The 20,083-nt window shown below is 38.2% G+C and overlaps 3 protein-coding genes across 3 annotated transcripts; 1 reads left to right on the top strand and 2 right to left on the bottom strand.

Moving 5' to 3' along the window:
* Positions 1-4,623: 4,623 nt before the first annotated feature.
* On the top strand, positions 4,624-9,934 carry LOC148426749 (potassium channel subfamily K member 5-like). Its single transcript, XM_088411558.1, has 5 exons — positions 4,624-4,928; positions 5,689-5,800; positions 6,564-6,730; positions 6,845-7,013; positions 7,093-9,934. The coding sequence occupies exons 1-5, from the start codon at positions 4,743-4,745 to the stop codon at positions 7,794-7,796; spliced, it is 1,338 nt and encodes a 445-aa protein (XP_088267684.1). The 5' UTR covers positions 4,624-4,742; the 3' UTR covers positions 7,797-9,934.
* Positions 8,128-12,373, bottom strand: LOC148426748 (serum paraoxonase/arylesterase 2-like). Its single transcript, XM_088411560.1, has 9 exons — positions 12,207-12,373; positions 12,045-12,115; positions 11,897-11,952; positions 10,329-10,491; positions 9,245-9,371; positions 8,907-9,110; positions 8,733-8,814; positions 8,477-8,605; positions 8,128-8,359 (listed from the first exon to the last, which is right to left on the bottom strand). Exons 1-9 carry the CDS (start codon positions 12,338-12,340, stop codon positions 8,198-8,200), a joined length of 1,128 nt encoding a protein of 375 aa, XP_088267686.1. The 5' UTR covers positions 12,341-12,373; the 3' UTR covers positions 8,128-8,197.
* Positions 12,374-13,179: 806 nt separating this feature from the next.
* Positions 13,180-19,250, bottom strand: LOC148426747 (serum paraoxonase/arylesterase 2-like). Its single transcript, XM_088411890.1, has 9 exons — positions 19,098-19,250; positions 18,941-19,011; positions 18,815-18,870; positions 17,922-18,084; positions 16,271-16,397; positions 14,697-14,900; positions 14,510-14,591; positions 14,231-14,359; positions 13,180-14,129 (listed from the first exon to the last, which is right to left on the bottom strand). The coding sequence occupies exons 1-9, from the start codon at positions 19,172-19,174 to the stop codon at positions 13,968-13,970; spliced, it is 1,071 nt and encodes a 356-aa protein (XP_088268016.1). The 5' UTR covers positions 19,175-19,250; the 3' UTR covers positions 13,180-13,967.
* Positions 19,251-20,083: the final 833 nt, after the last annotated feature.

The raw sequence follows: 20,083 nt of genomic DNA, 5'->3' as shown, positions 1-20,083 counted from the left end.
CCAACCAGTCACAGGGCACATATAGAGAGAGTCAAACAAAATTCACATTCACATCTTTGGGCTTAGCTTTATCAATTGACCTACTATGCATAATTTTGGAATGTTGGAGTAGTAAACCCATGAAAGAAAGACAGAGCCCAGATTCAAACCCTCAACCACAGATTGATTATGTAATCATTATTATTTAATGATTATAATTAAGATATCAATGTGATTTGCTTCTTTTTATAGGCACATAAAATTGTACTGATTATTTTTTGCTCACCTATCTATATAAATCACACTACTCTTCTGCGATATTGCAAGCTAAAGCCATGTGTCATCTCTTTATATTTAGTTTTAACTTACATATATGACTGTTTATGCTAATAGAAGGATCACAAAAGCAACACAGCACAAATCATGTCCACACTCTCATCCCTAAGGCACTATTAAGCAGTTATACATAATACCAACCTTAAATAGAGTCACAACCCATCAATTGAAATTTCAGAAACAAACAAACACATTCATACTTGTGTGCACACATTCAAGCTGTTTTAATGGAGCCACCCATCTGCCTGACCCCATTAGGGCCATACGGCTGATAGGCAGTGGGCGGGTGGGAAGGGGGTCACTGAAGGGGTTCATTATTCCCTCTCAGACACCATCACCTTTGTCTCACACAGACAAGTTTGTGTGGTATGCAGCAGTTAGCTATTCAAAGAAAGATCTTACCGTTTAATAGGTGAGTTTGTTAATCCAATGAGTCCAAATCGATCCACATAGGAACCCCCCCCCCAAAAAAAAAGTGCCTCCAGCAATGCAAAAGTCACTGTTTTCTAGACTTTAGTCACAGAGCAAAATGACGCCACGTCAGGCTTTCAAAGTGGTGTTAAACATTTACTAAATCATTCCCGGAAGAGACCTGGCTAATCCTGCCACGATATAGAGAGCAAAGCAGTAGTTAGTTTATTTGCTCTGTTCATCAGGCTCAGATGTGCCCAGGTCGGAGAGAGAAAAACAAAGGGCACATTAAGGAGTGGTGCTGCAGCGCAGTTGCTTAGGAGACTGTCGTGCACTGGTGCAAGAAGCAGGTGTTGTACTGGACCCAGGAGAGCAACGGGAGACGGAACCAGGAGGGGAGGAGCGCCACTCACAGACCCACAATCCCCTGAGACAACGCCAGACTAACAGACAAGCTTATACTCCGGACACACCCTAAAAGTGACGTGTCCTCAAGGAAAAAAGAAAAAAAAACAGGCACATGTACATGTATGATGATGCAGAGCATCATTCAACTACAACCGAGTGCACAGTTGTGGGGGTGGGGAGCAGACTATGTTTGTTTGGACCATCTTTATCCCTCTCTCGCTCAGTCACTCTATGATTACATAATAAAGTCCCATACACTGCATTCACTCAAATCATCTCCTTTTGACTTTGAGCGCTGCATCTGAGTTCATGTTACACATCGTAAAGCAGTTCCCTCCCGTGTCTTATGTAAAGCTGCGCGCCGCCCGGAAAATGCTGCAAAATATGAATCTTGCGTGCGACGCACGGAAGCACGGTTGCCGTGGGTTTTTGTTTAGGCTCCCGCCCTGAGCTCTCAGAAGCACTAATGGGATGGCAACGGAACATCAATATTCATGAGGCACTGTTATATCATGAAGAATTCATAAAGCAGGAATGTTGCTGCCCCCGGTCTACAAGCAGACATCTTGGTCGGGCTTGTGTTTATGAACTCGCACTGTTTTTGAAGAAACCGTATACTGTTCGTTACAGTCAGCCATCAAATAAAAAACATTTTTGCTGAAGCACTTGTATCTTGTAAAAAAAAATAGATAAATAAAATAATGCAATCAATAGGTGTATTAGACATTCTAAATTGCCCGTAGGTGTGATTGTGAGTGTGAATGTTTCTTTCTCTCTGTGTCCATCGACTACTGCCCTAAAACGGCTGGGATAGGCACCAGCAAGCCAGCGACCCTAGTAGGATAATCTGCTATAGAAAATGGCTGAATGGATGGAGGGTTATTATTTATTCATATTGGTTTTGAAATTAACAAATCTCACAGAAAGACATTGCACTGACAATTGGTGATGGCAATTTTTGGCCCTCTGAGTGCATCATTTTATTTCTACAGGCTTGAACTACTGTCTGCTGCCACCTAGTGTAGGAACAGATGAGCACACTTATCAAATGAATGTCGAATCAAGTCAGCTACTGAAACTTGTACTGATTTTGTAATGAGATTTTTTTTAAAGAATAAAATTAGTAAAAAAATTAAAAAAAATTAGGACATCTACCACACAGTTAGAATGCACAGGGTTCAAACTCAACTCTTATATTCTCCTAGAATTAAGTGAAAACTCAAAGTTGCCCGTTAGTATAGGAAAGCAAACGAGAACTATTTTGACCTTAATTCTGCAACTGTTGTCTATGAACAAAAAGGCAAATTAAGATAAAAAAAAACAAAAACAATAAAAGGCTCGCAGCAAAAGTAGATGAATCCCGCGCCATTTCCTAGCTACCTTAACGCAGAGCTTGCAATGCAATGCTTGCAATGTGTTCTCAATAGATAAAGATGTGTTTGCGTGTACATGCATGGGGTGATTCGGTGACCCCACCCCTCCCTCCAAAATATGAAGACACAATTCAAATTTTCTTCTGTTGCATTTCTTGATATGTGCAAATTAAAAAGAACAAAAAAAAACATCCAAATTATATATGAGACCACATCATATTTAAAAAGGATAAAAGTCATTGTATACTCACACGTTCATGTTGACGTCCAAGAGAGGGTGTCCACATGAAAAAAAAACAAATATGAAGGAATTGAGCAAAAAAGACAGAGTAAAGGCCGACATGGTCGACAAAGAGTAAAGACCGACATGTACCAATGTACATTAGATAGACTATTGTCGGGCAGCAAATATGCTAAGAATTAATCATAAATAAGTATTTATACATAAGAGCAAAACAAATATATATATATATATATATATATATATATATATATATATATATATATATATATATATTACACACACACACACACACATATATGTGTGTGTGTGTGTGTGTGGCAAGTAATGCATAGTGCTGATATAATTTCAAGAACACAAAATGTAACCCCAAATTGCAGTTCAAAGAATTACATGAACTGAAACAGATAATAGGTATGTACTTGTTAAGTTTAAAGTATTGTTTTGCACTATATTATTATGAGTCTTATGAAGTGAGTGCGATATATGAACACTAACACGGAGCTTGGTGCTTACACAGAGACTTGGAGTCAACAAACTCACGGCTAGACGAGAGCAAATACGATAATTTTCGCATTAAAACACCTCAAACTATACACTATATACACTAAAATGTTTCTTACCTGAGCAACGACATGTTAGCAGGATGTGTTGGCGCCATATTTAGTAAGGAGCCATTAGTTCCGGTTAGTTCCTCTACAGGAGTCAAACGGGTTTCCACGGAGGCGGCGACGCAGCTACCATGACGAAGCAAAACAGGCAACCTGAAGGGTGGAGCTGTGATGTCATTCACTCCTAAACAGAAACCCCAACTCTTTTTCTTAATTTCATTTTCTTGTAAAGGGACTACGAACCCGCTAAAGCCACCGCACACACATATATTATGTTACCACCAATGTCACCTTAGAACGCAGGTGAGGGGCGTTATTGTGCATAATTCTGGGCATGCGCAGATAGGGGATTCCCTAAAACGTGTGCCACTAGTCAAACACACACACATATACAGTATGTGTATATATATATATATATATATATATATATATATATATATATATATATATATATATATATATATATATATATATATATTCTGTACACAGATCAGACTGATTGTTAACGTTGCATATGCTGTATGGTGTCATTTTGACGCTAAAAACATGTCTTACAATGCCACATCAGCACACTTTGATGCAGAACCACTGTCAATTTTCTGGTGTCTGCAATATCCTAAGTACAATATACAGTACAATATTATCATACATTGCAGGGTGGATACACCCCACTAGGATTCATATAGTACGCAAACACACGAATGCTTTTTTCTGCTTCTGGGTCGTTGAAAATGAAGATAAGGGCAACTGTCACTGGCATGGCAACTTGACACGGTTTTCTGTGTATGTGTGTTTGTGGAAAGCGAGTTTCTTAACGCCAAGGCACAAGCTGATCAATTTTGATACTTTGGTTTTATCTGATGTAAAAATATGAACAAACGACTGTTTAAATCAAAATTGTAATAGAGATACATTGTCCATTCAACCCCTCGTGATGTTGCTGTACAGTTGTTGTACAGTAGCAAGATGTGCAAACATCGAAGAAAAAAATACATGTTTAAAATGCATTTCAAACATTTAGAGCTCAAATTAAATTTGCCTTGTAGGTTGTACTAAATAAAAATCAAATTTAAAAGAATATATTTAAAATGACATGTTTATCTCTAGCGTGGCCTCACTGCAACTACGACTTCATTAGGATGTTAACGTCTTTTAAATTTGAAAAGACAACGTATATATGAATTGTTGTAGTCCCTCAGGTACAAGTTATTACGGAATTCAAGTGACCTGAGAAGCGTGTGGGAATGCATGCGCGCGCACATACGTGTGTCTGAGTGTGTGTATCAAGCCGGCCAGGAAGTTTTTTTTTTTCCCTCTCCAGGAAGAACGTTGAAAAGGGCATGAGAGGCACTGCTGGATGGAGAATACATTTATTTCTTGAATATGGCTGACCAGGGCCCTCTTTTAACATCGTGTATCATTTTTTACTTGTCCATTGGGGCAGCGATATTTCAAATTCTTGAGGAGCCAAACTGGGAATTGGCCAAGAGCAAATATCTTTTTCAAAAGGAGCAGGTTTTGAAGAAGTACCCCTGCCTTAGGAAAGAGGATCTGGATGAAATCCTTAAGGTAAGGACTTGATCTAATAAACAACATCGTCGGTTTAGATTTTGTAATTAGTCACTTTTGTTCATTTAGTTTTAACGTGAGGGCAGCAATAGAGAAAGTTCGCGCAATTCAAATGCAGTTAGCTACTTCCCTTTGGAAAGTTAAAAAACAAAAAATAATCCGCAGCATACTCCATTATTGGTTCCTCAAGGAGAAAAATAGCGTGGGGTTGTTTAAATACTGTATGCACGGGCAGTAAACATGAACCTACAAGTCTTTTTTTTTTCAATTGTTGGAATGTTGGCGCAAGGTGTGTCGTCTTGAATCTCTCAGTGTTATATTTGTTTAGTGTACGTCACAGTATCAACGTTTTTATTCGGTATTTTACTTAAACAGTTTTAGTTGCACAATTAAATGCAAGATTTTGTTGTTGTTGTTGTTGTGTTTGTGTTGTGAAATGCTGTAGAACTCCAATGCGCATTAACACATCCTCTTTTGCAGTTTTAAATACATATTCGTGATGTATGTTATAATAATGAGGTGTAGAGTCAGAATCCGCCCCATTACTTAACTGCATGAAACTATTTTTGTGGTTTTCTGGCTTTGGGCTTCTTCCAATATGTTTACTGTAAATTGCCCCGAGGTGTCACTGTGAGTGTGAATGTTTTGCATTTGGCTTGCAATCCGTCCAGGGTTCAGCAAGGTCAAAGCTTACCTTAAAAAATGAGATGATTGTTTTCTTGCTCAAAAGTACGTGTATTTGTTTTTAAACACCTTACAGGTAGTGTCAGAGGCTGCAGGTCAAGGTGTGATCATCACTGGAGACAAACATCACAACATGTGGGACTGGGGGAACTCTGTCATTTTTGCAGCAACTGTTGTTACAACAATAGGTTCGTGTGTTACTTAACTTAAAACGTCCATACTATTGAATTAGTATCAAAGAAAAAACATTTGTTTTGTGTTGACAGAAGATAGAACTTACAATTACATTCATACACAGGTTCATATAATTCCAAGAGTGAAACAAAAATAAGACTGTGGGCTAACTTGCCTGTCCAAGATTGTATAGTTTTCATATGGAAGTGAGATTCTTTACACCAAGATGGAAAGCAGTTATCCTGTTGGACCTGGGTGTAAAACTATGTTTGGGCTAAATATACCATCCAATACAGAAGTACCAATATGCTATATAACATCCCAAAACACACTTCAATAGGGGCACAGGATATATTCATTAAGTAATCAACACATTGGTGAGAGTAAGATCCTCTCGCTTCCACATTGTATTGATTATACCATTTATAATATGTATGAAAAATACATGAACAAGACTAATTAGTGCATGATATGATTTTATCATTAATCTTTCCGCTACATCATCCTTCAAGCAAAGGATTTTGTTATATGTGATAAGTTGGACAGCAATGCAGGACCATAGCGTGGACATAATTACTAAAAGTCTTTATTTGAAAAACAGACACTACTGTTATAAAGAATTGATATGGCCTACTATTGACTAAGTACAAAATAAAAACGCTGGTAACAAAAAGCACTTCTGACTACTAACAAGTTTGTCCAAGACCATGCTGCCCATTCTAGAATAATGGTTTCTAATCCACAAAATTTCTTCTGTGTTGCTGTTACATTCTTTAGGTTATGGTAATGTAGCCCCAAAGACTAATGGAGGTCGCATCTTCTGCATCCTGTATGGTCTGTGTGGCATCCCGCTGTGTCTGGTATGGTTAAGTAAGCTGGGTTCATTCTTTGGAGACCGGGCAAAACGTCTGTCCCAGATCCTCATCCGCAAAAATGTGCCAGTGGTGAGACTTAACACCCACGCAAGAGTTTCAATATTAAGTGTCACAAAGCATTGAAGTCCTATAGACACTTTTTTTTGGTTGTTTTTAATTTTCTGCCTCTTCTTTTCTTATCAGAAACGTGTTCAGCTTATCTGCACAGCTATATTCCTGTTATGGGGGCTCTTCGTGCACCTGGTGATCCCGCCGCTAGTTTTCATGTCCCTGGAAGGATGGAGCTATTTGGAAGGCCTCTACTTTTCTTTCATCACCCTCACAACTGTCGGCTTTGGAGATTATGTGGCAGGTTAACTTCAGATCTTCATCATAAATTCCATTTTGTGGTGCATTGAGTATGTATGTTCTGTGATTTACATTAATTTCAGGTGTGAATCCGAATATTGAATATCCAAGGCTATACAGAGTGTTTGCAGAGATATGGATCTACATGGGTCTGGCGTGGCTCTCTCTGTTCTTTAGCTGGAATGTAAACATGGTAGTGGAGGCTCACAAGGTATTTATGGAAAAAAGACGGCGCAAACGAAGACACTTCGATGATGACGAACCAAAGCCTAAAGAGAACACGCCCAAATCGGACACGACCAGGCCGAAAGTTGTCGATATTTTTGGCTTCTTGTCGGAAAAAGCGGAAGATTATAGCACGGTCATCAAAGATATCGGAAGGACTGAAAAACCAAGTGCCATTGATGTTTTCAGTCGCTCCAAGAGCTGCAGTGACATCGTGACCACCAACATCGAGACACTAGATCACTCGCCGCGACACAAATGTCTGATGAGCATCAGTGAAGTGTTTATGAACTCAAAGGGGGATGACCACCAAGACAAAGAGAGACAGTCCTTTGATCAGGAAAAAACAACCACAATAGAATCAGCAGAGTGTGAGAGAACCGACGATACAATTACCGAAATCAACGGGGCAAACGATTCACCAAAGGATGGCATTATATTTACTGTGCCAGCGTTGGGAAGCACACAGAAGGAAAATGTCCAGCCAGGTGATGGTGGGACTCGGTTTACAATTTCTAAAGTAGTAGATGAAGATGCATTACTTAAGGATGAAAAAGGCTAAGGTGTTATACAACACTATGAACTACCCTGCTTGTTTTGAAGATGTACTGCACTATGGACAAAAACTTAACTTGATGGATTTGAGATCAGGGTTAAAGATTTTCTAAAGCAGCGATGTAAGTTGGTATTCAAATACAGTAGTAAACCTGCTATGTCATCTTCTGTAACATTTCATTGCCAAGTGATACTCAGGACTTTATTCGCAATGTGTTTCACAATTTCTAATTTATATTGTTTTGTCTTTGTTTGCCCCGAATTGCATCTCTTGTTATGTATCCCTAGATAAAATGAGTGCTACCAACATGTTTAAAGGCAAACAAAAATTGAACACAAAGGATTAAACTTTCTTTATTACATAGGTTTCAAGTCTGCTTTATGCTACCTTGAGTGACATGTTCCTAACTAATCTAAATCACAGCATAAAGCTTTATGAAAGACTGATCCAATGAGAAGTTTCCCTCCATAGATGGTAGCTACGGAAGAGCCCATAATCACATGACCGTCATCAGCATACACCTGAGTCACCACGGGCTCCTCTGAGAGAATGTTCTGGATGCGCATCACCTGACACAACATCATGGGAAGTAAAATGAAAAATGGAATATGGAATTGATTTTGGAGGTCAACATGTCACAATATCAGTGAGTTTCCAAACGAGAGTGAAAGAGTGAGGAGACAAACCTCGGAACCAGGTGGATTTTTTGGGTCAAAGTTGAAAATTTTCATTAGGTTGATGTGACAGCCTAACCACAGGTCACCTGTTTTCGGGTCGACTTCGATGTTGTCACAAAGTGAACCCAAAGCTATGGACTAATTAATATGGAGGAGAAAAAGTCTAATTAAACTTTAAGTTTTAATCATGAGCACTTACCTTATTCAATGCAACATTTACTTCTCAAGATACTGTGAATTAACACTATTATTCCTTGTAATTTACCTTGACAGATGTCAAAGTAGTGTCCCCTTTCCTCTCCAATACATGTATTTTATGGTCAAATAAATCCATCACGTATAGATACCTATTAATGACAAAGAATAAATGATTAACTCATGACAACTAACAGGTCCAAGACTGCAGAGAAAAAAGCACAAAGCTCTTGACGCTGTCAACCTTTTGTCCGGTGAGATGTTGATGCCATTTGCCATGTAATACCCCTCGGAGACTACTTTGGTCATCTCTGGACTGTAATACACCACGTTAGTCAAAGGTTGACCCAGGAGAGGCTCCACAATACTTTTCAGCAGTTCATCTGAAAAATAGTGATCATTGGTGGCATAGAATCGATCCACTCCCAAAGCCACAATATCATTCACGCTGGTGGGGAGAAAATAAAAAAAACAACAGGGAAAAAAAAAGGTCACAGTCTGTAAGTCAATAAAGAGAAAGCGAATACATGACTAAGTTTGGTCAAATTTTATTACCATTACAAAAATGACATTTTAGAATACCTGTGAAGCAGTTTATGTTTGAAGGTCTTAAGATGCATCAAGGACAATCTTCTCTCATCAAATTCAAACAACTCTACTTGGCTTTTGTGGTGGGGATGATTCACAACAAACAAATACACTGTGCCATCTGAAAAGGATGAGGGACAAAAGTAGTATTAGCAACAGCACTGACATTTATACCATACGTGTATTTATACACTATTTAAAAAGAGAACTAATTTTGTGGCACTTTTTATTGCAGGGACCTGAAATAACTGTTTATGACTTTGTTAACCATTATTATTATCATTACAGTTATTAATGTTGAATGCAAAAGTGGCCCTTTTTGTTTGGAATGCCTGACTGCATATGAATGCACCATGTAAAATTGTTATGTTAGTGAGACTTGTGCCATATCATACAACACAACTGGGAGCTTCGTTCAGGAGATACCTTTGTGAATTAGTGATGTTCTCTGTGATTTTCTTTCACTTGTGATTAAGCGCTATACAAATAAGTTTGACTTGACTTTTGAGTACCTGCATTACTCAGGGGCTGGTTGCCGAAATCCTCCCATACATGTGATTTACCTGACATGATCTTCCTCTTCCGACAATGTGCAATGTCATTTGAACGTGTACCCTTCACTATAATGCACGCATTTTTTCAATGAGCAATCCACGAACCCTAAGCGGCCTGAACCAATGGCGATTGTTTGGTTTGGAACATGGATTAAGTGTAACGAAAAGTGGAACTTTTGAATAAATGGACAATCATTAAAAAACATTGGGGGCGCTTGATTTCCAGTTTGGCTAATCCATGTGTTTACATGAGGCGCAAAGTCCCAAATTTCCAAAGCAAACAGGGTTGCGAAAGTCTTGGGTAAAAATTGTTGATATTTGGCAAATTTGTTTTGAACTTAAATGCTCGTAATTTGTTTTATAACCTTATATATAACATTATAAATTCACATGCCCAATATTTGACTGTCGGCATACACTCAACAAAGGTTGCATGTAAAGTAAATAGATAAATACATCCTCTATTGTTGTATTGTCAAATATACTGTTGCAATGAATACAAATCAAAGCAAGACTGCTCATACTGGTTGGGTCTGTGTAGACGCTGATGCCATGAGGGTTGAATGTCTCCAGGTCAAAGTTCCTTAATATGGGCAGCTCCACTGGTTCCATGTTAGCGTCTTTCAGATTGAGAAGAAACATCTTCCCAGGAGCATCTGTGGATGGCACCCCAGGGTACTTTAAGCCCTGTGAATTTTGAAAATATGCGAGAAGACATCATTCATTTACTTGTGATAAAATAAAATTAAAAAAAAAAAATGCCATGCACAAATGGTGGCAACGACTCAGGGCCTGAGTTCTGAGTTGTGTTCATGCCATAGTACAATTCCATTGATTTTTGCAAACACCTTCAAAAATGAATGGCATGGTACAGACCTGAATGCACATGTGGCTTCTCATATTGCAGTCAAAACATAATTTGATCCTTGTTGCGGGGCTCACACATTAAAAAAAACAATTAAGACGTTAAACATCATTTTAAATAAATACTTTAGACAGTCCGGCTCATGGAAGCTGTTACCTCACTTGAGCACATGTATCTCAGTTCTAACCAAAAACTCCTTGCTGTTTCAAGAAAGTCTGTACTTTACCTTCATGGAAAAATGTTTCTTATGCAGACTAACCACTAACAAATATTGAAGGACATTGTCTTGACGTCACCAGGCAATTGCGCTGATATCCACAGGTCTAGGCAGTAGGAACAGTTTAAATAAGGGCAATGACTTCGCAATATAATGGCGACTGTGTCCACTCTGGGGTTTGGCATTCATTGGAAGAGGGTCAAGGCCTTTCTGTCAGTCCGTGCAACTGCAAATGTTTTAGGTGAGGGCGCATTTATATTACCAAGTGTGTGTGTACATTATTTATATATATATATATATATATATATATATATATATATATATATATATATATATATATATATATATATATATATATATATATATATATATATATATATATATATATAAACACACACACACGTACCTTCAGAACGTAAATACGACTGAACTGTACTTAACTAATGTACTGTTCTGAGCAAAGAAAAAAAGTTGCAAAAAAAAGCCAATTGCAATTAGAAACATTTAATTAAAGTATTCTTTCAATTAACAGTAGAGGGAGCCCACGTATCACTAGTAGTATTCATACAACTGTCTGAGAACCAACACTGAAGAAAGCCAAACTCAATTGGATTTACTGAGGACAAAAATATAGAAAATGGATGGATGTAGATTAGTTGCCTCCAATTAAAATGTGTTTAAACTATTGCATTTGAATATTGTATACATAATTTGAACACATTTTTATCATGTGCAACTGCAAATTAAGTACTTTATTTCACAGAGGGGTCTATTGGCCAAAATTATTCTAAGACTGAGTTCAATCAGAATGATTTTGTTCCTCAACCATGATCAACTTGCTTTTCAATCTTCTGGTCATTCACACAAAAGAAAATGTGTTGTTCATTTCTTGGCAACAGTTTATACATTTCAATCATTAGAACAGTTGAGATAAAACACACAGGACACATATTGTGATGGTATTTAAGCCAAATCTAGAGAGAGGTGAACGTTGGACCATTTCAACTTACAGTGCTGATAAAAGCAAATCCATCTCCAAAGACTGTTATATCCTCTGAACCACTATCTATTTAAACAAAAAAAAAAAACAAAAAAAAACCCACTCTTTAATTGCATGCTGAAGGGATATGTGGATGTTTTATTTTTACTTGAACTTACTCAGATTTTTCAACAGTACACAGTTGGGCAGGTGATTCTTGACAGATTCACGAGATGCAAGATACATTTTCCTACAATGTTTGCACAGAAAATGTTAGTTATGTTAAAGAAGTCTAGAAAAATACAAACGTAAAGTGCGAGTCAAAAGTGAATGGTGCTTACCTCACATTGACCATCCTCTCGTCAAGCAGCATGTAAAACATTGTTATAGCCACTGAGAGGAAGCTCAGAGTTTCCATGATTAAACCACACAGCAAAATGTACAAAAGACACCTAACTCTTGGAAAGTCTGTCATATAAATAGCATACTTAGCTCCCCCCAAATCAGAACGAGGTAAGAGAGTAAATAAACAGAGGAATGGAATGGATGACCTCTGGTTTATCTGCCTGCTGGTCAGGCTTGCTATAATGCAAGAAATTTAAAAACAGTATTATTTCTAAGAGACATTTTAAAAGACGAACACCAGAATTAGCAAAATGAAAAATCCAACAGAATGGTAAGAACTAATCGTCACGGGACATTAGCATGGATCCAAATTTACAATTTTACAGTTTTGTAATTTACAATTACAAAACTTGATAAAGATACCCAGTATATAAAGGTTCCTTTCAATTTGTAATACAACTTTAAAATGGGTATTTCATTTAGTTTTCTTCAATCATTTTGGTCGATCATGTTTGTACTTATTTCAACAGGCCAGTTGCAAGTACACAATAAAGATGAAGACAAATGTAAAGCATTGACACATTTGATCACTTATGTCATGTTAACTGTGCACTAGTGTTAACATTATTCAAACAACTGAACTTAATCCAATGGTATGCTTCTTATTTAGAATGTGACCTATTGTCATTTTCCTTAACCTCTGCTAACCCTAACCCACACTTGAAAAAAGATGTTTTGTTATTTTTATTCTACACGTATTAACAAATATTATAGTCATCAATTAATAATAGACAAATACTGTATTAACGTTGCTGTTAACGACATGTTAAAAATGGTCATAGACTCTGAACTGACAAAAGTGTGTGTTGAAGACAATTTTCTCTGGTTGTCTACCAGTGTCTTTTCTGCCTTGCTTAGTTCAACAACCGGAATTCATGAGAGGATTATAAACAATGGTGACGAACCAAATTAAATTTGAAAACTTTTATTTCTGTTTCCATTATGATTATACAGTACAGCAAAAAAAAAAAAATCAAACCAAAACATGTTTAGTGTTTGAACTTACAATACTGAACAAGCCTATTCAGTTAGAGAACCATACATGATTTTTTTTTCTGGCATTTGTGGTTGGTTTAGCTGGAAACCATCTTTATTCATCCATCCATCCATTTTCTAAAGCCGCTTGTCTTAACAAGGGTCATAAGCTTGCTGGTGCCTATCCCAGCTGACTTTGGGCGCTGGGCGGGGGGCACCCTGAACTGATTGCCAGCCAATTGCAAGGCATACAGGGACAAAAAAAACATTCACGCATCCAATCACACCTTAGGACAATTTAGTGTGTCCAATACACCTGCCATGCATATTTTTTCGAATGTAGGAGGAAGCCCGGAGAAAACTCATCTGGGCTCGGCGAGAACATGCAAACTCCACTTAAGGAAGGTGGGTGGATGTGAACTCGGGTCCCTGAGCTATAGAGCGGACATGCTAAGCACTGTGCCACAGAGCCGCACCCATCTTTATTCATGTCCAAAAAAAAAAAAAAAAAAAATATATATATATATATATATATATATATATATATATATATATATATATATATATATATATATTTTAAAACCTTTACACACACTAATAGTGAATGTGCACAAATGTTGCCTCACTGTATTTTGACAAATATTTACAAACAGTAGCAAAGACTTGTTTACGTTACTTATTCAGGCAGTGTTTCCTGTTTTGAGAGATGCACACATCCTTGTCTATTCCAAATCACAGCATAAGGCCTTATGAAACACTGATCCAATAATCAGCTTCCCTTCATAAGTTGTAGCGACAGAGGAGCCAATAATAACATGACCATCATCAGCAAACACCTGCGTCACCAATGGCCTTTCTGAATGAATGTTCTGAATGCTGATTACCTGGACGACACAACAGCAAAAACAAAATTGTGAATTGCATGATAATTTTGTGGGAATAAATGTATGAACTGCATTGTTATAATTGGATGTTAAATACAAACCTCTGATCCAGGTGGATTTTTAATGTCATAATTCAAAAGTTTCCATCCATTGGGATGGCAGCCTAACCACAGGTCACCTGTTTTCGGGTCGACTTCGATGTTGTCACAGAGTGAACCCACATCTACGGCCTGGTGACATAGTGACAAGTAAAAATGAACCATTATCCGGTGCTCATCAAATATTTGCATTTTGTTAAATAGTTCTCGAAAGCTACGATATATATAATCATCAATATTTACAATTTAAAAAAAATCTTTCCGCATTTTGAAATTGTTTACCTTCACAAAGGCCAATGAATTGTCTTCTTTTCTTTCCAATACATGTACTTTATGGTCAAGCACATCCATCACATATACATACCTATTGATTTCAAAGAATGAATGATTAATTCTAGATAATTAATTAGTTCCAGGACTGTCATGAAAAATGACAAGCTAATGCAAAGCTAATGAAGAAGTCGACAACCTTTTGTCCGGTGAGATGTTGATGCCATTTGCCATGTAATATCCCTCAGAGACGACTTTGACTGTCTCTGCATCGTAATACACAACGTTAGTCCAAGGTTGACACATGAGAGGCTCCACATACATTTTAAGGAGTTCATATGAAAAATAGTGGTCGTTGGTGGCATAGAAACGATCCACTCCCAAAGCCACAATATCATTGACACTGCAAATTAAAAAAAAAAAAAAAAAAAAGAAGAGGAAAAACAGTTTCTTATTAAAATCAATATTAGGGATACACTAAGATGTCAACGTTTGGCTGAAACCCAAAACTGAAAATGAGAAATGCTTTTACCCAGAACTGGTGAAGAAAAAAAAGAAAAACTTTTTTGCACAACAAAAGCTTAGTTGATTAGGCATCGCAAACATAAGTGACTAAATGGGCCATTCATGCTATTTGTGTAAAACATCAAAGTAATGTCACCCTCATCATTCTTGTTGATGACCAATGTCACATTTTTGAGATTATAAAGAATCCAAGAATAATTGGGCATTTGCAGTTAACATTTATTGCATTGTTGGACAATATTGTGTTTGAAATTGGATGAGTGTGTTTGAATGCACCATGTGCACTACATGCATAGTTAGAGGCTAGCGTTAACGCTGGAGACTTGTGCCATACAATTTCAGCGTATTTAATTAACCCTTTCTTAGTGTCCTTAACCAGCAATGAAATGTGATATTTTTTGAATGGCGGTGTGTTGACATCGGTGCCTCTATAAGCAATAAGAACTCAGCTGCCAGAACTCAAGCTAGCAAACTCCGCCTCCACCGTTGTAAAGGCTAACATTACAACAAACGACTAACTATGGTTATTGCACAGATGTCCCTGTATTATTTGTTGTGTTTTCTTGGCCTTCGTAAGACACTGTATGAGGTGATGTTCGTCTTTTTTGGCTCACTTGTAGTCATAGGAAAGATGCGGAAGTTGGACAGAGCTCTTTCCTAAACTCGCAGAATTGCTTTAAAAAAGTGGTTCCCTGCCAAGCGATCCACCTCCTTCTGCAGTATGCTCGTGTGAAACTCAGACACTTACTGCTTTTCGCATCGTCAAACATCTGTCGTCTTGTTTTGGTTTCTTTTGGCCAAAAAACGAAAATGCATTTTTTTGCTGTTGAAATAATTTTTCAGCCGAAACACAAAACACAAAACACCGATTGCACAAAAAACTCAAACGATGTTCACTAAGCACATCGCCCGTGACACATTGTCAAACACCTTATCTTAACTTCTAGTGAGTTGACGCACACATTTACATTAAAAATATCTAGTGTTCAAACAAAGTGATATAAACGCTACTTACGTGCCCACTGCAATTTAGTGGAACAGTATTTATGGGATCTGCTTGACACTAGTTGCCTATCATAGATCAGATTTTGGAATATTTGCAATATAAGCCACAAAAAAACAGCAACTGTTCAACCAGCATCATAGCGTTTTGCAACTTATTCTCGACGTTCAATGTTCCACGTAATACAAGTTAAAAATGGATACAACATATATAAAAATGAAAATACATTGCTTTGAAGGGTGCACCTATGAAGGAGTTTGTGTTTGAAGGTCTTCAGATGCAACAGGGACATTTCCTCTTCGACAAATTTGAACAACTCTACTTGGCTCTCTTGGTGAGGATGACTCACAACAAAAAGGTACACTGTGCCATCTGAAATACAGCAACAACAAAGTACTTTGTTAGAAAGAATTGGAATCAGTGGTATGGATCATGTGGTGTTACTTTGAGGTATCGGGGGGTGGAGGGCTCATTCTTGAAATGCCACAGGTTTACCGATGTATGAAGCATACAATGAATTCTGCAATACAGTACAGTATTCTATTTAGTCATTGTACCAGGAGGATGCATATTCAAACCGGGGTTGGTTAAAAGTGAAATTAAATAATGGTTTTTCTTTTGAATAATATATCATATTTATCATATATCTCATATCTAACAAAATATTTCATTTGTGGATTATGACTTGGACAGCAAAATCCACCTATGTGCATCCATCTAATGGGATGTGGGCATTTTGCCACTTGCTGTTGACTAAAATGGCATCACAGTGGTTATGGGGTCAGGTAAGGAAGGATCAATCATGACTACTTTGTTTTCTTAGTCTGGTTACATGACATATGCAAGCAGAGACATGATTGGTCAAAAAGCTGAGCCCTCTACAACTGTAATGTCATGTTCAGTCGGCAGAAAGTTGCAAAATGGTCACCCCCAAACAGATTAAAAACAGGTGAATTTTACTGCTTAATACGGAATTGTGGAGCTGCAAATGAGAATACATTTTTGACGGGCAAAATCATCTGCACGTATTTACATGCACGTTTACAAACGCAATATTATTGAGCATACCATGTTAAGACATATGAGGCCGCATATAAGTTTTTGATGTAAAGAACATTTTCTTGATTTGACTTCCCCTTAAGAAAACAGACACACCCAGGGTTGGCAGATATCTGCATGGGTAACAGGTTTGTATGCATGCTTCGTGTGTCAACTTTCATGCCAACGGTCTTTAAAAATAAACAACTCTCAATTGGTACTGTGCTCAACAATATAATTTCCACCCATTCCATTTTCTTTAGCTGCTTATCGTCCCTAGGGTCGCTGGTGTGCTGGCGCCTATCCCACCAATCTTCAGACGGGGGACACCCTGGGATTGTTGCCAGGCAATTGAAGGGCATAGAGAGACAAACAATCACCCATACGCAAAAACACACCTAAGGGTAATATGAAGTGTCGAACATACCTACCATGCATGTCTTTGGGATTGTGGGGAAAGAAAACGGAGCAGCCAGATAAAACCCACGGGGCACGGGGAGAACATGCAAACATGGGCGGCATGGCTCGGTGGTAGAGTGGTCGTCTCCCAGCCGAAAGGCCGTGGGTTCGATCCCCGACCATCGAGACCATGTCTAAGTGTCCTTGAGCAAGACACTGAACCCCGGGTTGCTCCTGCTGCTGCGTCGTCAGTAGGTAAATGACTAGTTAGTGTAAAGCGCTTTGAGTACCCAAGGTAGAAAAGCGCTACATAAGTGAAAGTCCATTTACCATTTACACACAGGAAGGCCGAAGCCGGAAGCGAAACTCAGAAATGTGAGGCAGACGTGCAATCCACTCTCCACTGTGCCGCCCACAATCTATTTTGTCTCCATGAAATCAATGTAAGACAGCTCATACCAGTTGGGTCGGTGTAAACGCTGATGCCGTGAGGGTTGAATGTCTCTAGGTCGAAGTTTCTCGCCATGCGCAGCTCCATTGACCTCATCCAAGAATCTTTCAGATCAAGGAAGATGATCTTCCCAGGAGCATCAGAAGAGGGCATTCCGGGGTACTTTATACCCTGTGAAGAAAAGAAAAAAATTGTTGATTGTAAAAATGTCTTTTGATTGTGTGGAATTAATAGTTGGGCTTGAAAGAGCACCATTTCCAGTTCTGTGTCACTATTGAACGGTGGCCCTGAAGTGGAAATCACACAAACAAAAAACTAAGCAAATATAAAAAGGTAATAGCAGACAAAAACCAAAAACACTTTACAAGTGAGAAACACACTAGAAAAAAAGGAGAACACAAAAAAAGAGCACACAAGAAAACAATGACGGGACGGCAGGGGACAACTTGATCGGACGTACACAATGTTCATGTTTGAGCAGGACTTCAGTCCTGTGACAAGTTTTTTCTTCTGTTTTTTTAAAAAAAAGAGCGCTACTGGATTCAAACGCTGTTGCTGCTATCAAACAATCACAGCCCTGTCAAATTGATTCCCAGGAGCAAGCCAAAAGGTGGTTACAATAACTTGTATCATAATTGTACATGCAAACATTTACATCCTCAAGTGGTGTTGTGGTTAAAGCATCTGCTCTCTGCTCAATTTTGTTTTATTTATTTTTCTTGTGTGCTTTTTTTTTCTTGCTTGCACATTTTTTCTTGTGTGCTTCCTCTTGTAGGATGTTTTTGGAGCAACACATTATAAGATTGTAATGCTACGGCTCTTACATTAGATTTTGACGGATTGATCAAAAAAAAAAATAATAATCAAATCTTTCATTGGTTCATTCGAAACAAAAACTTACAGTGCTGACAAAGGCGTGTCCATCTCCGAAAACAGTGATATCCTCTGAACCGTAATCTGCGAAAAGGGTACATTTAACAACGTATTTCTGGCGGAATAATTCTATTGTTAACTTGGGATCACTTACTCAAATTCTTCAGTGGAGTACATTTGGGGAGGTGTTTGTTGACCAGCTCTCGAGAAGCGAGGGTCCTCTTCCTTTTGTATTTTGTGGATAAAAAGTTAGATAAGCGCACTAACACCTGTTTATACTTGAATGGAATTCGGATGAAAATGTCGTATACCTTAAGTTGACTATCCTCTCCCCGAGTAACACGGATAACGCCGCTACAAAAAGTGCGATGGGAGCACACTTAGCCATATTCCGTAAGAAGCCCCCGCAGGCTCAGCAAAGTGCTGCAAAGTTTGCAAACTGGTGGACATACAGAGTGCTGCATGCAGACGGGGCGTGTCTTTGTAGTGCGTACCAAACGAAAGATGCATTCATGCATGCTTGGAGACAAAATGTGCAACGCGGAAGAACATGTTGGGATGTTTAATTATATTTAATATTTATAAAATGTGATGTACTCGGTTACCCTGTGTCCTTCCCATTCAACTGTCCCTACTCAATTCGAACAGCGACTTTTATAGTTTCCTACACGTTACTAGCTCGTGAACGCAACAGTCTCAACAGGAAACCGGAAACTCATAGTTCACTATCATTATTTTATTGATTTACAATTTTTTTTAAGGGGCTTTCTTTCGTGACTACTATATTCCAAGGTTTTTTTTTTGCTTTCAATTTGAAATGCAGCCATAGGTATAACCTTCGACATCAAGACAAAATGCCGTGAAAATTTCAGCCGTGGCCGAATGATGGTACTCGATTTACGACGGTCCCGAACATGAAATGCGTCTCCGTCATTCGGAAAAACTTAAGTGTTTCGCATCCCTGTAAATTTAACAAAGTTACAAATTACGGTATTGCGTTACGTACGTCATCGTGAAACGCACACATGTACTGTAAAGCCGTAGTAAACTGAGGACCCGCTGGCTAGTTAAGCTTGATTTGCGGTAGCTCCCAATTTGAACACAAGACCATGTTATCAAATGAAATTGCGACTCGCAAAGCTCTCAGTTTGCAAAGCCTTTCGCAACACCGATAAGAAGATCGTTAAGATTCTAACAGCAGTTCAAAGTTTAAACTCACTTGTCCCTGTGATTGAAGGAAGAGGTCTTTTTGACTGATTATTTGATCCAAATTTGGGCCTCCGGTTTGGCAAATAAT

The sequence above is a fragment of the Hippichthys cyanospilos genome, chromosome 3 (genome assembly GCF_059441005.1).
Source record: "Hippichthys cyanospilos isolate Australia breed blue-spotted pipefish chromosome 3, RoL_Hcya_1.0, whole genome shotgun sequence".
Classification (NCBI taxonomy): domain Eukaryota; kingdom Metazoa; phylum Chordata; class Actinopteri; order Syngnathiformes; family Syngnathidae; genus Hippichthys; species Hippichthys cyanospilos.
Note: the sequence above shows the minus strand (reverse complement) of the source record. Positions and strands in the feature narration are given on the sequence as shown.

Coding starts and splice junctions, on each gene's coding strand:
- LOC148426748 (XM_088411560.1), bottom strand. CDS start 12,340: ATGACAGACTTTCCAAGAGTTAGGTGTCTTTTGTACATTTTGCTGTGT. Junction 12,116..12,206: donor GAGAGGATGGTCAATGTGAG/GTAAGCACCATT, acceptor CAAACATTGTAG/GAAAATGTATCTTGCATCTC. Junction 11,953..12,044: donor TGTACTGTTGAAAAATCTGA/GTAAGTTCAAGT, acceptor TTGTTTAAATAG/ATAGTGGTTCAGAGGATATA.
- LOC148426747 (XM_088411890.1), bottom strand. CDS start 19,174: ATGGCTAAGTGTGCTCCCATCGCACTTTTTGTAGCGGCGTTATCCGTG. Junction 19,012..19,097: donor GAGAGGATAGTCAACTTAAG/GTATACGACATT, acceptor AAAATACAAAAG/GAAGAGGACCCTCGCTTCTC. Junction 14,901..16,270: donor AAACACAAACTCCTTCATAG/GTGCACCCTTCA, acceptor TTTAATTTGCAG/TGTCAATGATATTGTGGCTT.
- LOC148426749 (XM_088411558.1), top strand. CDS start 4,743: ATGGCTGACCAGGGCCCTCTTTTAACATCGTGTATCATTTTTTACTTG. Junction 4,929..5,688: donor ATCTGGATGAAATCCTTAAG/GTAAGGACTTGA, acceptor AACACCTTACAG/GTAGTGTCAGAGGCTGCAGG. Junction 5,801..6,563: donor AACTGTTGTTACAACAATAG/GTTCGTGTGTTA, acceptor TACATTCTTTAG/GTTATGGTAATGTAGCCCCA.